This window comes from Danio aesculapii, chromosome 4, assembly GCF_903798145.1.
Source record: "Danio aesculapii chromosome 4, fDanAes4.1, whole genome shotgun sequence".
NCBI lineage: Eukaryota > Metazoa > Chordata > Actinopteri > Cypriniformes > Danionidae > Danio > Danio aesculapii.
In genome coordinates, this window is record NC_079438.1 from 26,547,838 (window position 1) to 26,566,273 (window position 18,436).

The following is an 18,436-nucleotide window of genomic DNA, read 5'->3' on the forward strand; positions in this document are numbered from 1 at the left end:
AACATTTCATTCATGCCCCTGTGACACACTGGGGTGTTAGACGCAAACAGGGAGGAAGGACTGGTGAGAGTGTTATGGAATTTAATAACGCAAGCCAAATGGAAAGAAAAAAAACTTCAGCATTTAGCGCTGTGTGTGTGTGTGTGTGTGTGTGTGCGGTCCTTTACTGACAGATGTGTGGATCGGAAAATATGCCGAAAAGTCTACATGACGGTAGAAGTTTGATTGCAGAGTTAACTTCAGTAATGCCACTAATATATGCATACTCCACATGTCTTAGTTCCATTTCTGTTCAGTTCAGTTATGACTTTAGTCAGATTAAAGTAAACAAAAATCGCTGTTTGGAGCTTATGTAACCCTACAGTTAAAAATTCATGTTTAACTGAATAAATAGTTAGTAAACACAAGTATCTTACTCAACATCATTTATTTTTTTCATCATCAATTATCATAGTAGAACAGTTTCTCAAGCAGTCTGTGATGCATTTTGGAAACAGGAGATGAGCCCCTGGTCCAATGCGCAACCTGGCTTGAGAAACCCGTTCTCAAAGACTTATTATTTGGGTAGCATACATATTCTGAATGCCTTCTGCAGAATTCAAAAGAGCCATTTTAATCTAGATTAATTCCAAGATTAGTGTGAGATTAATCTAGATTTAAAAATCTTTTTTTTTTAAGAACCATCAGAATGTTAAGAATTAAACAACTTATTACTCTTAAATCATGATGGAATTAGCATGTAAGCTAAAAAAATCACTCATGTTCTCATTCACAATAGCGACACTGGGTTTCCCCATACACCAACTTATTTGTTGTAATGTGGGAGTTTTCACATAAGCGTATCTTTAAAGGCAACCAGTTATCTACAGAAAGTTTAATTGTCTTCCTATAGAAAACTTGTTTCTTTTCTCAAATTAGTCCATCAAATGAATGTGTAGTGTTTTGAAACCAAAGTCTTTATTTGTTACCCACAACACATCAAGATTTGATCAAGTCAAAATCTCATAATCTGACACAAATCTGATCTATCGTAATAGCAAATGACATTGTGTAGTCTGAACAGGGCTTTATGGAGTCTGCATCAGTCGCTCACTGTCATTATGGCGAGTTCACACTGCACGAGTTTAGGCAAACTTTCATTCGCCAACAAGTTTTGTGAAATTGCGGACAAAAGCCCAAAACTGGAGGCAAATCAGTGTTTGTTCATGCGAGTGACAATCAAATGATGTAAATTATCAAAAACACAATCTAAGGGTGTAGGACAGTTTCTCCTCCCTAATCTTTCTAATTTTCTTTTCAGTGCCGACCATTTGATGCAAGTGTGCAATGTGCAAAAATATGGTTATCGGTTCATTATAAAGTTGAAACTCTTACAACCTGGTACTGGGCTGTGACCCCTGATCTACACTACAAAAACATCTTCACCCCTCTTCAGCTATTGAGTTTAAAATAGCTTCAGGTGTTCAAAGGGTTTCATTTTCAGTGACTTGATATGTATTCAAGAGTTCAAACCTGTTTGGCATACTGTCCTGGGAGAGAGCTCTAAGCTCCGCTGGACAAGGCCTCAATTTTAAGGACTCTGCTCTCCATTGTGAAGCTTCATGTGAGTGCTTAGGCTTCTTTTACATTTAAAGCCCTTTCCACACTCACTGCATCTAAAACGATCCTCTCCTGAGTGAGACTTCATGTGCTTCCTAATGGAGTCTTTGCGTGTGAGAGTCTTTCCACACTGATCACATGTGAACACTATGGTTCCAGTATGACCATTCATGTGGTTCATGAGGCTAGCTTTAGTTGTGAAGCTCTTTCCACACTGAGAACATGCAAACGGCTTCTCTCCGGTGTGAGTTATCGTGTGGTATTTGAGTGTGTTTTTACATCTGAAACTTTTACCACACTCTGTGCATGTGTAAGGTTTCTCTCCTGTATGAATCCTATTGTGGATCTCAAGGTCTTGCTTTTGAGCAAAACTTTTCCCACACTGTGTGCAAGTAAACATTCTGCCTCCAGTGTGTGTTCTCATGTGGACTTCAAGGTTGCTATTTTGCTTGAAACTCTTTCCACACTGAAGGCAAGAGTAAGGCTTCTTCCCAGTGTGAATTCTCATGTGCACTGCCAAGTTTCCTGCATGATAGAAGCTTTTTCCACACTGTTCGCATGTGTACAGCCTCACTCCAGTGTGAATTCTCATGTGCTGTGCAAAGTTTCCTGTAGTATAGAAGCGTTGTCCACACTGTTGGCATGTGTAGGGCCTTTCTCCAGTGTGAGTTCTCATGTGGACTTTAAGGTTGCCATTTTGCTTAAAACTCTTTCCACACTGAGGGCAAGAGTAAGGCTTCTCCCCAGTGTGAATTCTCATGTGCACTACCAAGTTTCCACTAGTACAGAAGCATTGTCCACACTGTTGGCATGTGTAGGGCTTCTCTCCAGTGTGAATTCTCATGTGGACTTGAAGGTTGTTTTTTCGACTGAAACGGTTTCCACATTGACGACAAGTAAAATTACACGCAGATTTGGATTTCCGAGGTCTTCCGCGTGATGAAGTCTTTTTAGTCAGTGTGGGTTTTTCATCAGTTGTTATTTCTTGGTTTTTCTCTAACTGTTTCTCTTCCATTTCATTCAGTTGATGAGTCTCTTCTTTCAGCACCATCAGCTCTTAAAAAAACAACAAAAAAAGAGTGAACTTTAGTACGAAGGCACAAAGCAACAAGCATGAAATGGATGTTTCACCCAAAAATTAAAATGACCTTACTATTTACTCTCCGTCATGTGGTTTTAAACATTTCCTTTCTTCCGGAACGTAAAGAAAGCCAGCGTTTTTTTTATTTTTATTTTAAATATCTTCTTTTGTGCTCAACAGGATTTAAAAAAAAAAAGGTTTAAAACCACACAAGGGAGAGTGTGACGAGGCGTGATGGAATACAGGTCACTAAGAATATGGCAGAGCACTTATGTGCAAAATGTAATTTATTGACAGTAGGGGTGTAACGATTTATCGTGGTACGATTTATTGCGATGCAAAAATGTCACAATATCCATCGTGGCGTTATGACGATTTTATTACCATATGACGTCCGTTTTCTCTTATTAGTGAACTGCTGTCACATGTAAGTTCAGATTGCTTGAACTAGCAGCAGTAACGTTGCCAGGTCAAGATGAATGGAGTTGAAATCCACTATGGCCCATCCTCTCAAAGTCGGACGTCTGGCAACATTTCGGTTTTACCGTCATTGCTTTAGACTCGTCCGCTTCTTGACACGCATACTGGGTCAAACACAACCGAAGTCTTCACATTGTTTTACATACTTTGCTCAGCGACATGTATACCTCCTAATGGTGTTGAGAGAGTCACATACTGTATTTACAAGGTGCAATTCACCCAAAAATGTCATTTCTGTCTTCATGTAATTATGTATTCACGGCCGCAAAATCACACACGACGTGCGCTCACTGCGCTGCTGACCGTGAGCTGTTACTACAGAGAGGGCGGGCGCGCGCCCTACTTAATGATAGATGCGCGCGCGTCTGGTTTAGTGAACAGAACCTCCATAGGCTGTGAATAACAGGTAATAAAGTTGTAAATAACATTCAGTTTGTGGCACGGAGTGATCGTTAGAGAGTCGCACGCGAAGTATGAACAGCACTTAACAGTGAAAATGAAACCGAAAGCGTGCAAGTCAAGTCAATGATCATATCGCATTTTAGAGTTATGATTACGACAAGCATTTAATGTTTTTTTCCATAGCGAACACAGTGTTGTGGATGAGAATAAATGTTTAACAGTGTCAGTACAACTATTCTAGCCTATATAATATTGAATATAATGCGATAGGGAATCTGATAATGTCAAATGTCTGATTTTACTAGTGAAGGTCTAATAATATTGTTAATGACAGATTGCGAGCATATGTCTCAAACATAATAATACAACTTCAGAATTATGAATAGTTGTATTCTGATGTCATCACTTTACTGTGCATTAATGACCAGGACAAATTTAAAGTCTGTTCAAGTTCATTATTCAAAGTCTGTTCAAAATGTAGCATTTTAACCAACAGTAGACCTACACACAATATTATTGTTGTTTTACCATAAGTCTGAGAAATATCAATAATAACAGCCTACTCATATTCACCTTTATTTTACATCTACAGAATCGTGAGAAAATTTACTTGAATAGAATGCAATTTTTTTAATTTTTGCTCCTTTACTTAAATTTTCCTTAATTTTGTTATTTTCTTAAAGAACAACAAAAAGAAACAAAAGAAATACATTGAAAATTGTTTACTTGGTAATTTTTTAAATAAATCTTTTATTTGCATTTCAGTTTTAATTTTTATTTCAAATATCGTGATACATATCGAATCGTGAACACTATATCGTGATACACATTGTATCGTGAGCTGAGTGTATCGTTACACCCCTAATTGACAGTGTCCGCTCCTCTTTACAGTCCAGCCAAAACTGCTCATATGTACAAATGATATTCATAAAAAAATTAATAAAGTTATCAGTAAAATAAGGAAACAAAAATCAAAACAAACATACAAGAAAATAAATGTATACATGTAGAAATTACCACTATTTGCCCTCCACTGCAAAAGACTAACTAAAAGACTCCACTAAATTCCCTTCGGTGAGTATTAAAATATTGCACTTTTATAGATGATCACATACATCACATTCAGATAATCTCCAGTATCATAACAGGTGTATTTAACATTAATAATACATCATGTTGACCAATACATGTTTCAGTTCATGTATTTTCACATTACGGTGGTTTTGTATTCCCAGCTCTCCCCAAAAACAGGCAACGTTAAGACAGTCCAGTTGTCAGAGTGATCGCGCATGTGCAGTGCAAAAGTTTAGCGTTATCAAACTTTCTAACCAGCTACCGGAGTTTGCCAGTTGCTTCCGGTAACCTGGACTGCAACACCACACAAACAAACAACGAAAGACGAGATGTTGCAGAAAGACGAAACTTGCAGATAAATTCAATAAATATTCATGTGGATTGAAATTTTTTTAACCTGCTTGGAAGACACGATTGACACAAATCCTGCATGTTCATAGCAAGTGAGTATAATTCACGCTTTTACAGTATTTGTGAGTTTGCATTATTGTATATAACTTATGCAAATGCTTAATGCTCTGTTTGCTGTAAACTGATGAGGAGATGACGAGATGACTTACTTTGCTACTTGTTTTCATTCATTTGTACTTTTGTCTGTTTTCTTGCCTTTGTGCATGTCCTGAGGCTTAGCTGAAGACCTAACATGGTGACAATTTATATACCTGATAAGATGCAGAAATGCCATCTAAAAAGGTGACCTGCTGTTTGTCCAATCAGGGACAATGAAAAGGTAAATATACAAATAATAATGTTAACCCATGGTTTGTGAATGTGAAATGTCTGTTAATGAACACCCAAGATTATTTTTTAACCCCAGGTATAGCATGAGCAGTGTGGAACATGATTACAGATAACCCAGGATTCTGTTTATCCAGGATCAGAATGATCCAGGGTGAACAATTTTTTTGTATATCATCAGCATGCTGCAATCCATTTAAGCAGCAAAAGTAATTTTTAGACTAGTTTGTTGGCCAGTTGTAGTCAGTGCAATGCTAAACGTTATTGTTCCACTATAATTTGTTCGTTTTGCCACATGTCGTCCCACAACAACATCATATAGTTTAGAATACTGTACAATGTTTTATAATAATGATTTCAGTGTCTGTTTCATTCTGCGTATTTTAAATTGGGGGCATCCACGTTTTCTGACATACTATAAACCAGGGTTTCTGCAGGTTTCACCAAGTTAATTGTAAGACTTTTAAAGACCATTATGAATAAAATTTTAGACTCATAAGGCTAAGGAATTTTTCAAATGGCCCGAATGAAAAAGATTTTTATTAGTCCTATCAAAAAATATATAATTTAATACCTTAAATAATACAATAATAAATGAATAATAAAAAAACTAAATATTTTAGATACTTCTTAGCAAAAGATTTTAAATATTAAAAACAAGCAAGCTTTACTTGTATCCACACACTTTTTTCAACATAAACTTTCTTTAAAATAAAAATAAAAAATGAACAAATGTTTTAAAAACTATAATAAACTAAATCTATGTACAACATCTATCCAGGTCGATGTCCTCAGCAGTAAATACATGGAGCACGTTTAAACAAATGTTATTGTAAGGAAAATAATTAAACCATTATGATAAATAGAGTTAAAATGACCTTTTTGAATAAAAGTTAAAAGTTTTATTGAGATGGATTGTTGGTAATTGTATGGGTTTTGGCCAGATTGGGTAGCAAAACACGAACAAAGGAAAATGAAGACTTGTTTAAAAAAAGATTTAAGACCTACAACACAATATTTCAGTAAATTTAAGACTTTTTAAGACCCCACAGAAACCCTGTTTAAACACAATAGCCCTGGTAATTAGTTATTATAATAACGAAGTAATTCTAACTCAGATACTGTCTGTGAGAACTAGTAACAACTACTAGAAACAAGTTTAAACCTATAAAGTTGATGTAAAAAAAGGGAATTGTGATCAACGTGACATTTGCAAATGGAAAGTACAAAGCCAAACACTGTCACTGTAATAGCAGATATCTTCTATGAGAATACTGTAGGTCAAATATCATCAGCTCAGTTAAACTTTATTTAATTTATTGTTTTTGTTTATGTTATAAACCGCCAGTGCTCAAGAATGCTTTACAAACAGTAGGAGAACAAGAAAACGGGAGACTAATAATACATAAAATTAATGACAAAAGACATGAGAACAAGTGACGAAAGAAACTCATTCCTGTCTTTCAATGAGTGCTTATGTGCATTTAGGAGAACTAGGCAGCACACTCAGGGCTGCAAGATGGATTTAATTTAGTATTCTTATTATTAAAATATATCTGAATGAGGATCAAATGACTGAGTTGGTCTTTGAGAATGAAAACTAACCTGTTTGTTCCTGCAGATCTTCCTGTTTGACTGTGAATGTTTCTTCAATCTTCACATCTTCACTCTCCTCTTTAATAAACGCCATCTTTATAACAGTGTGGAGATCAGTCGCTTCAGCAGGAGTTTTTCTCTGTGTTTAGACACTTTAACCTGTTTAAAATAAACAAAACAATAAAAATGTTCTGTTTAAATGAGTAAAACAATGAACAGAAACAAAATAACTTCTCTTCAACACTTGCTTCAACAGTTTCTTTTAATGAGAGTAATTAACAAAAATACATCAGGTAAAACGTTTCTTTAAAACACTTATTACACACATTTTTTGTTACTTTATTTAAACAATAGCCCTCGGTTACTGAGAATAAAATAGTACTACGTTGTATAAAGGGTTAAAATAATATTTCCAACAGCAGGAACGTAATACAGCACAGGATTAAAAACCTGCAACTTTAATTAAATCGGTTTATATCTGTAAACGTTTTAAAACAAACCTTTCTCCAGTTGAATCACACCGCTAAAGCGGCGCCGCCTGATGACGTCACGCCACGCCACGCCAAAATAAAAGTCTTTTTGTTTAGCTTTTTTGCCACTTACTGTTGCAGTCATGACTTATTGATACATTTCTCCCATGTTTTTCACTTTACACTTTATCTAATCTCCCTCTCTCTCTCGCTCAAACTCACACTTCAGAGTTTAAAGTAGATCAAAACCTTTAATCTAAACATTTAAGACAAATTTGATCAACTTTTTAATCCAGTTCATGATGACGTGCATGTCTACAACACATTACTTCCTATTAATATGAGTTCAAATCTCATCCTCATAATTATGATCTCTTCTTTTCTATTTCTGCAACTTCATAGGCTTATATAGGGTTTCTTTTTTCATTTGAATTTGTTGTCTCTTACTATCTGTGTTCCTGCCATTCTTTAGCAATATCTTCAGTAATAATATTTATTTACCTTTACTCACAGAAGCATTAAAGGGGTAGTTCACATAAAAATTACAAATTTGTCATTTACTTATCCTCTACTTTTTCCAAACCTGTTTGAGTTTCTTCTGCTGAATGCAAATGAAGAGAATACAGGAGCAAAAACAGCCACTATTTGGTTCAACAGTTCCTACTTTGGCTGCTTTTGTCAACATTTTCTTGCACACAAAATGTTCTTGGAAGTCGATTACAGTTGAACCACTAAAGTCACATGGACTGTTTTCACAATGTTTTTGGTTCCTTTTCTGGACTTTGAGCATCTCTGGACTCTTTCTGTCTATGACAGACGAGGGAGATCTCAGATTTCATCTAAAGTGTCTTCATTTATGTTCTGAAGATGAGCAAAGTTCTCAGGGGATTGAAACAACAGGTAGAGGGACAATCGTTCTCGAGTGCCTAGTGTACACTATAACACAATGCTTCCCACCAATGCTGATATACAGCCACATCACACTGCTTTTTAAAATGTATTTTTTTATTGCAAAAACAACAGGCCATTACAACAAGTAGAAATACAGAAACTTATAGTAGGCCATGTAGCTCTGCTTCTAAATGTTTCTAAAAAATAAGTAAATTGAAATAAAGTAAGTAATAAAATCAAATAAGTACTGTAATTATATTATTTGATTCTTATTTTTAACAACATTTAATTAATTCTTAAATTATAATAAAAACACTGAAAAAATCCACTCAATTATTAATAAATTCAAATTATGTTAATCTCTGAAATAAACTGAATAAATGTATTTTAAAGTATTAATTGATGCGATAGTAATTCTAAAGCAAAATGCAAAAGTAATAAAGTAGTTGAAAGATTTAATTTAAATGCAGTATGCTACTCAAATGTCCTATATTTGACCCACATGTCCATAAATATAATTAAACCAAATGTTAAACAAAGCCGTCTGTTTTATTAAACGTTTGTTCTTCAAATCTGATTAAAGCTCCTGTTTACTCATACTCTGCTGATGCAGCCTGATCCCACTGGGAACAACTATTTCATGTTTTGTCAGTTTAGTGGCTAATTCAGAGTTCATACTAAAATGTACTAATGAGATCCCATACATTCATATGTACAAGCCAAATAAAAAAGTCAGGAATTGCTGTGAGATATCGTTGGCAAATTACATTGAACAGTCTTTAAAATGAATTCATCAGGTACATCCTGAATCTTTAATTAATTAAAGCTAACTTAAGAGATAAATAAAAACTGACTGATTGTGAAATGTTATTACCATTTTAAATAACTGTGTTGTAGTCTTAGAAGAGCAAACATGTACTGGATAATAATAACGTATGGCTGAATCAAGGGAAATGGCAATATGTGTGGCACATAATAAATGGGTTTGAGTTTTTGTGGTGTCCGAGCGCCATCTGCTGGTTGATGTCGGTAGCGGTAGTGTTGCTTTCAGTTTCACTTTCCTTTTAAACTAAACAGCATAAAAACGTACTAACAGTTTAGATATTTCCATCAAGGGTAATACACTGTAAGCACCATTTTTGTTGACTGATTTGATAAATGTAACACATTTTCTGTTAAAGAAGAGTTTTAATTTGTATAACTGCTCATTCATGATGGCTGAATTTATCGGGATAATAGTATCTGATGCTAAAACACACTGCACAAGATTTATGTGAGAGAGTAAAAGAGATTTATTTGTGTTATTAAAAAGAAAGTTCAAAGTAATAGCTTTTATTTGCAATCTTTTATAACATTGTACATGTATTTATAATGTTTTAAAAGATTGCAAATAAAAACTATTATTTAGAACTTTCATTTTTATCAAAGACTTTTTACTACACACTGCAGTTCACAAAACAGATGGAGATTTGAAAATCAATGTAAGAGATAAAAGGCTTTATCAGTCTTTACACACCATACAAGGGCCACAGAACTCTGAACTAATCTTGAATACAAGGCCCACGTCTGGGCCACATAAAATGTATTACTTGGCTCAAGCTTGGTGGAGTTGTGGCACTACTTTGGTTCAGTTCTGGCTAAAGGATGTGGGTCAGTTCTGGGCTGAGGAACACTAACTGATCTGGGCCACATCTTAGCTGTTGATTTGGACCAGATCAGGGCCAAAGGAAATTTGTTGACTGCGATAATTTAGCATCGGGTGAAAAACCTGAAACTTTAATCAATCGGATATATCTGTGTTTTATTTTTATGTAAAAGTTTTAAAACACAAACCTTTCTCCAGTTAAATCACAGTGCGAAAGCGGTGCAGCCTTACGTCACACGCCACGTCAAAATAAAAGTATTTTTGTTTTTTACGTTACTGCTGCAGTCATGACTTATTCATACATTTCTCCCTCGTTTTCCACTTTACACATCTGCTCTCTCTCTCTCTCTCTCTCAGGATTGTGGGTAGTGGGAGGAGTTTCAGGGGTTTTTTGAGAGTTGTTTACACTAACTTATCAATTACCATATATATTTTTGTTTTTCGTATTTTGTTTTTTCTAAGAGTTAATAGCATAGTCCTAAATTATATTAATGGGGTCAAGCAAGGATTTCTCGCATTTGATGCTCAAACATGGATTTAAATGCATTTCTGATGATTCCATATCTGTGGAGGATGTGTTGGTTGCAGTCAGCGAAAAGGTTGGTGGACAAAACATTAAATCAGCTTCTAGAATGAATAAAGCAGTTGTTGTTTTTCTCACCGAAGTCAGAAAAGTTGATGATCTCATTGAAAGTGGAATCACAATCAATGATACTTTTGTGCCGGTAATGCCGCTGTCGAGCCCAGTAAAAAACTTTGTACAATCAAATGTACCTCCATTCATTAAGAATGAAGCCATTCAAAGAGTGCTTGAAAGATACGGAAAGCTAACAGCCCCGATCAAAATGATTCCGTTAGGCTTGAAAAACCCAAATATCAAGCATGTTATGTCTTTTCGAAGGTATACGTACATGATATTGAACGCACAACAGGATCCGCTTAATCTGGCCGTAAAAATCTCAAACGAGGTCAGAGATTACACAATCTTTATCAAGTCAAACCACATGCGGTGTTTTCTGTGCGGAGAACAGGGTCATGTCAGGCAAACATGCCCTAATAAACAGAATGACAGACCATCTCAATCACAAATAACTGACCAAATCGTAAACCGAGTAAACGAGCACTCTGATGAAGTTCAAACACCACCTGTAGATCAAACTAATACCAACAGTAATGTTGAAAGCACTGATATGTCTGATCGACAAACTGGCGGTGAAGAAGAAACTATACAAATAAATAGAGATGACACATAATTAGAAAAAAGTGAGGAAAGAGAATAATGAGGATGATGAAGATGAGGTACTGGAAGAAAACCTCATTCACATGTCTGCTATGAGCTTAGAATGTGTTTATTCTGATAATGACTCCGAAAATGATCTGGAGAGTCTAGGGAGTTTGTCAGATGAAGAGAACACTGACAAAACAGGAATATCGTCTTCAAAACTGTACACAGTGAAGCAAATAAGTGATTTTCTTGACAGTACCAAGGGAGCTCGTAAACCACAGATCGAAGCTTTTTTTCCAGATTTGAAGCGTTTTTTTGCGTCTTGCAAAATGGCAATGGAAAAAGCAACTTTTGAAGAATTGAGTAGACAGAAACGATATCGCCTTAAGAAAATTATGACTAAAGTGAAAAGTATGACAAAAATAAGTAAATATGATTAAACAGCACAAAAGAAACTAAAAGTATATAGCTAAGGTTTCTTTTGTAGAATACACTATGACATCCTTAAATTTTGGAACTTTAAATATTAATGGATGTCGTAGTGTGGAAAAAAGTATTTCATTAATTGATTTTATAAGTATGAAAAAACTGAATGTCATTTTCCTGCAAGAAACACACACAGATATGGAAAATCAGACACAATGGCTACGAGAGCGGAGTGGTAAAGTTTTCCTTAGTCATGGAACAAATGTCAGTGCCGGAGTAGCCATTCTTATTTCTGCAGATTTGCAATTTCAAGATCATAAAATAACAGAAATTATACCTGGTAGATTGCAAATGTTAGATATCAAGATATATGATTTAAGCTTTTCACTAATTAATGTTTATGCTCCAAATGATGGCTCAGGAAGAGTGACTTTTTAAGAAAAATTGCAAGATGTTATTTCAGATATTCCAAATAATAGAATAATTTTTATAGCCGGTGATTTTAATTGCACTCTCGATTATACTATGGTTAGAAACCATGTTGAGCCTCATTTATTATCAGCAAAGACTCTCAAAACCGTAGTCCAGTATCATAAATTAGTCGATCTTTGGAGAGAAACTTTTCCAAATGATAAACAATATACATGGTTAAAAATAAATAATAATGTTATTTCTGGTGCTCGACTTGATAGAATATATGTCCAAATGGGAAATAGAAAGATTTTTTAATAGTCGCATTTTACCAACATGTTTTTCTGATCACTATTTTGTAGCAGTAACTATGTCTATAACACAAAGCACAGTCCAGAACAGTTATTGGCGATTTAATAATAGCCTGTTGCAAGACACTTCTTTTAAGCAATTTTTAAATATCTTCTGGAAAGAGTGGAGAGAGAGACAACCACAGTATAAAACTTTGAGTCAGTGGTGGGACATTGACAAAGCACAGATTCAGATTTTCTGCCAACAATACACAAGAAATCTAAAAGCTGATATAAAAGAAAAAGTTAATTTCTTAGAACAACAAATTCTCTAGTTGAGCAGATCTTTTGGTTCAAATGAAGATGGAGAGACTGCGTAGATACTTAAAAAATACAATTTAATCTTAAAAAAACTTGCATGAAGAAAGGAGTCATAATGCATATGTACGAGGAAGAATTTTACATCTAAATAGAATGGACTCATCAACAACTTTCTTTTTTTCCCTGGAAAAGAAAATGTCAGAAAGAAAAGATATAAAGCATCTTAAATTAACAAATGAAAAGAAAATACATGAAAAAAAGGAAATAAATCTCCAAGTTCTACGGTTTTATGAAGATTTGTACACTGCACAACCTTGTAACCCTGAAGCAGTTGATCAGCTATTAGAAGGACTTCCACAACTTGGAGAAGATGATAAAGCTGAACTGGAAAAAACTCTGTCCCTCCAAGAGTTAGACAAAGCTGTTCAACAACAATCTCCAGGAAAAGCACCAGGGTTAGATGGACTGACATACGAGTTTTACAAAGCCTTCTGGCCAATTATCAGACAAGATTTGTATGCTGTGTTACTTGAGTGTTTTTAATTGGGAACTTTGCCTCTCAGCTGTAGAAGAGCTGTGGTGACTCTTTTACCTAAGAAAGGAGATCTTGGTCTATTAAAAAACTGGCGACCAATCTTACTGTTAGGAACGGATTATAAAATATTCTCTAAAGTGTTGACCAATCATCTTAAGGACTCTTTAACATCAATTATTCACAAAGATCAATCGTATTGCCTTCCAAAACGATCAATTTTTGACAATCTCTTTCTTGTGCGAGATATGTTATATTTAACTGGCTTGCACAAACTGGATCTTGGCCTAGTGTGTCTGGACCAAGAAAAGGCCTTTGACAAAGTGGACCACAAATACTTATTTACAGCACTTGAGAGGTTTGGCTTCAGAAAACAGATTATCTCATGGATAAGTCTTTTGTATAAAGATGTCTACAGCATGTTGAAAATCATTGGAATTTTGACAAGACCCTTTCCAGTACAGAGAGGAGTAATGCATCTTGTATGCAATCTCTATTGAACCATTATTGAAGATGTTGAGAGAGAAGTTACAAGGTGTAATTTTTCCATCTTCGAACTCTCTGTCTATACTCTGTTACTTGGCTCTTGGTTAGACCGGATTCCACCAAAGCTTCCACATCAGTGTCTCTGGAACAAAGAAGGTGTCAAAATACTTGGACTGTTCTTTGGTACTGAACAATTTATGGAAAAGAATTGGGAAGGACATATTGAGAAAATCACTGGAAAGTTACATAGATGGAAATGGATTCAAGCACAAATCTCTTAAAGGGGCGTTTTAGTAGTGAACAATCTTGCTGCTTCAATGTTATGGCATCGATTAACAGTGCTGGACCCTCCTAAAGATTTCTTGTTAAAACTTCAAAAAGCCTTTGTGGACTTCTTTTGGTATGGACATCACTGGCTGCCATCCGGAGTACTTTCTCTTCCTGTTAATGAAGGTGGTCAAGGTTTAATTTATTTAGTCTCCAAAGTTAATGCAATGGAACTTTTTTAAATTAGAGCAGAGGACACATTATGGGCTTAATGAACCACTTTTTCATAATCCATGGTTGTATAAAAAGATCAGTATGTCAAAGAAAGACATTGACAACTTTGCTTTTGCAGGAATAACTAGAGTTGGAAATCTGTTGAATTTATCAGAAAGAAAGTGGTGTTCAGCATAGGAAATCACCAGGAAAGTTAAAATATTGTAAAACAAATAGCTTTTTAAATGTCAAAAAAAGTCTCTCTCTCTCTCTCTCACACACACACACACAAACACACACACACACACACACACACACACACACACACACACACACACACACACACACACACACACACACACACGCTCTCTCTGTCACACACACACACACACACACAGCTGCTGACTGCTCCTGCAGAGGATTGTTGGTAAATCTCTCCTCAGTCTTCAGCTCAGTTTCACTGATGATCCAGGATAATAAAGCCTAAACCCAGGCCAGAGCGGCTCAGTGAATGTGGTCTGGACTGAGTGGATGAGGCTCATTGTGTCTCTATAGATGTTGTAGAAGATCAGAGTTCCTGCACTGTGATCCACAAACACTCCTATTCTCCTGCTGAGCCGCTTCACTGGAAGACGAGTGTGTGTGTCATTGTGTGAGAATGAGAAACTGGAGGAATCACAGATCAAACTCCAGGACTGAGCATTAGATCTAAACCAAGACTCATAACCTCGTCCCTTCCTCCTGATGCTCTTATATGACACTGATATATACACATCATCTCCACTGCAGTCAATCTCCCAGTAACAGCGTCCACACACACTCTCTCTGCACAACACCTGAGGACAATATTCAAATCTGTCTGGATGATCAGGATACAGCTGATTCTCTCTCACACACTTCACCTCTCTGTTCTCCTCAGACAGAATTAGACGAGTGTGTGCTGTGTTTGGATCCAGTGTGAGGAAACAGACATCTGAACACAAGAACACACACATTTATAACCACAGCTGTGTGTGTGTGTGAGTGTGTGTGTGTGTGTGTGTGAGAGAGAGAGAGAGAGAGAGTGTGTGTGTGTGTGTGTGTGTGTGTGTGTGTGAGAGAGAGAGTGTGTGTGTGTGTGTGTGTGCTTGTGTGTGTGTGAGAGAGAGCGTGTGTGTGCATGTGTACATGTGTGTGTGTGTGTGTGTGTGTGTAGTCCTACATTGCGTGGTCCTGCTGTAATCCTCGTGTGTGTGTGTGTGTGTGTGTGTGTGTGTGTAGTCCTACATTTGCGTGGTCCTGCTGTAATCCTCGCGTCTCCTACATGATCCAGACTGTAAACACACACAGATGGAGAGAATGAGCTGTTTAGTTTCCCCCTCAGCTAATAAGCTAAAGCTAGCACTGAGCTGCTCAGCTACACGCTCCAAACTCTTCAGCTAAAACACACAACACTTGTTGGTTCCAGCCGGGATGCACAATGAATCTAACACAGTGCGTTCTTTTCCTCTGCTGTTGGTGAAGCGAGCGCAGATACTGCTCATGTTGATGGAGACACCCTGCTGCAACATTCATTTATTACAGTGATCACACTTAGCTTTGCCATCATTTTTCAGCACATGCAGCCTTTGAGCACATGTTGCAGTCCATCTCTAAACTATGTTCAGATTATTAAAGCTGCTCGCCAGCGCCCAAGTTCCTGACAGATTAGCAAGTGAAAAATACACATGTGTGCACAGAGAAGAGGAATCCAGATGTTGATTTTAGAACAAGAGTCTGAACATTAATCCAAGTGTCTGATTCCAGAATCTGAATCCATCTTCAATCCCCAACCCTATTCCTGACCTGAAATTGGAGGATTCTTCAGCACAAATGGAGGAAGAAGTTTCTCTGCTCAGCTCAAATGCTGAAACTGTACAGTGTGTCCCGCTTAATGTCACAACTGAGCCAATACACTCCAACATTTACAGAGGAGATTCATTTCACACTCAATGATTTGCTCTTCATAGACATGACTGGAATACTCTACAAGCTGTATCTTCTGTCTGTCCTCACCCCATAACCCTCACAGAAAACTGAAGATCAGAAAAGAGCTTTCTAGTGTCTTTTTAAAGCCATTCAGTGGAAAAGCACAAGGCCAGTGATGCTCCACATACTTGAGTTTGTCCAGTGTGTAGTTTGGATCCTCCAGTTGTTCAGAGAGCAGCTTGACTCCTGAATCTCCTGGATGATTGTAGCTCAGATCCAGCTCTCTCAGGTGTGAGGGGTTTGAAGTCAGAGCTGAAGACAGAAAACCACAGCCTTCCTCTGTCACCATACAGCCAGACAATCTACAAACACAGCAAGAGTTCACATCACACAGTTGGACAATCACACATCTGTTTGTGTTGTGAAGATGCTGACTGCTGTTTCTGCTCATGTCAACAGCAGTGATGAACACACACATCCTGATTAGCTCTCCTTATTGATCAAGCCCTCACATCAGCAAACACACTCACACACTCAACAAGGACTCAACATCATCTGTAGAACTGTATATCAATAGAAATAAAATCACACCCCTGCACATTTGGGCTCCACATCTGGTAAGACTTAAGGGCTGTTCACACGGAAAGTGATGTTGAATGTTGACACCCACAGACATAGTCACAACCTGCTAAAGTTTTCAAAAAGTGAACTAAGACTGCAACTATTTGGGGAAATCTCTATAAAAGGTCTTCAAATCTGATTTAGATTTAAAGGAATTGTTTTTTCCTCTTTAAAATAGGATTTATTCTTGTGTTTAAAGCTTTTGTCATTACGCTACTTCAGTGTCTCAGACTCATTCACAAATGATTATTAAATGCTGGATTAATGCACAAGAGAGTTTGGCCAACACGTTTTAGACCATTTCAAATATATATTATATGTGCACGCTGTATAAGTGCACATACAGCCTCTCAGGATAATGGAGTACAGCCCATTCTGAACATCCAGATTTTCCTCCATTTCTCAGTCAATATAGGCAGTGTATTTTGGTGCATTTAAACAAAACAGATTTATTAAACAGAAATATTTATTACAAGAATATTTTAGTCACCAAACATAATCAGAAATTGAAAGATAACACAATTAAATTCAGGCTAAATATTGCAAAAAACCCTACAAAATTTTCAGCTGAATTCTTCCATTGTTTTGCTATTCTTGATTTTTCCTCTTTTTTAATTTTGTATTGAATATTTTTCTAGAACATATAAATTTGAGTGGACCAGTTTTTGGAGCTTATCATAAGTTATTTTGTTAGATGAGCTCCAGATTTGGCTAATCTATTGTATATCCACAAATATAATAATGTAGAGCTTCCTATTTAAAATATGAATGTAAAAGAGAGATTAGTGAGGGGTGTACTTATATATGCTGAGCACTGTATATCGTTCACCCTGAGTGTTTACATGGTCACACAGCAAGTCATACAACAAGCATTTAGTTTGGGCTAGCTGTTGCAGATGGACATTGCTGTACACTGCCCTTGATGGGTGAGTGGGGGAGAGTCTGTTGTCTCTCCAAGTGTGAATTATTCATGACCATTGTCACTCACGCATACCGCTGAGATCACCCAAACAAACCCAACTGTTACCGACTCGGTCCCCATCATTCCCCTCGCTGGCCAGCAGAGGTCACCATCCCCGGACTTTTAAGCATTACATCATCCATCTAAACTGATTGTGCACACACCTGAACTGAATTTAATTAACGACCCACGATTCCTATATAAGCCACACTCAAACACCAGTTCATTGCAAAGTCTTGTTTAGCCCGGCCAGCATTACTGAGCATTCCTTTCCTGTCTGATCTTCTGAGAATACCCCGGACTGTTTCTGACTGAGTTGCCTTCTGCCTGCCCACGACCCTTGCTTTATACACAGACTCTGAACCACGCTGCCTGCCCTCGATCCAAGCCTGTCTAACGGATTCTGAACCACACCGCCTGCCACTGATCTATGCCTGGTAAATCACTCTTGTGTCAGTCAGCCGCCAGCCCCAAGACCATTATTGATTACTGTTGATGTGTGTTCACACTTTAATGCGTATTGGATGTTTGTGTTTGACTGTGACTAATAAATACTGCATAATGGATCCCTCCGTGTCAGTCTCCTCATTACAGAAGACTTCGCCCCACATGGATCCCGCAGCCGTACGAGTTTTGTCCCACGAAGTCACAGCTCAAGCTCAGGTATTAACCACACATCAGCAACAGTTATCTCATTTAACCCAGCTAACAAATGAATTGGTGAAATCACTGCAAAACCTACAAGCTGCTCCCACAGTGC

At 36.9% G+C, this 18,436-nt stretch overlaps 2 protein-coding genes across 2 annotated transcripts; both read right to left on the bottom strand.

Annotated features, from left to right (window-relative positions):
* Positions 1–1,070: 1,070 nt before the first annotated feature.
* On the bottom strand, positions 1,071–7,125 carry LOC130222345 (gastrula zinc finger protein XlCGF8.2DB-like). The gene is made up of 2 exons (XM_056454930.1): positions 6,980–7,125; positions 1,071–2,655 (listed from the first exon to the last, which is right to left on the bottom strand). The coding sequence occupies exons 1-2, from the start codon at positions 7,062–7,064 to the stop codon at positions 1,571–1,573; spliced, it is 1,170 nt and encodes a 389-aa protein (XP_056310905.1). The 5' UTR covers positions 7,065–7,125; the 3' UTR covers positions 1,071–1,570.
* Positions 7,126–14,518: 7,393 nt separating this feature from the next.
* LOC130222384 (tripartite motif-containing protein 16-like) lies at positions 14,519–16,488 on the bottom strand. Its single transcript, XM_056454981.1, has 3 exons — positions 16,283–16,488; positions 15,414–15,460; positions 14,519–15,120 (listed from the first exon to the last, which is right to left on the bottom strand). The coding sequence occupies exons 1-3, from the start codon at positions 16,441–16,443 to the stop codon at positions 14,594–14,596; spliced, it is 735 nt and encodes a 244-aa protein (XP_056310956.1). The 5' UTR covers positions 16,444–16,488; the 3' UTR covers positions 14,519–14,593.
* Positions 16,489–18,436: the final 1,948 nt, after the last annotated feature.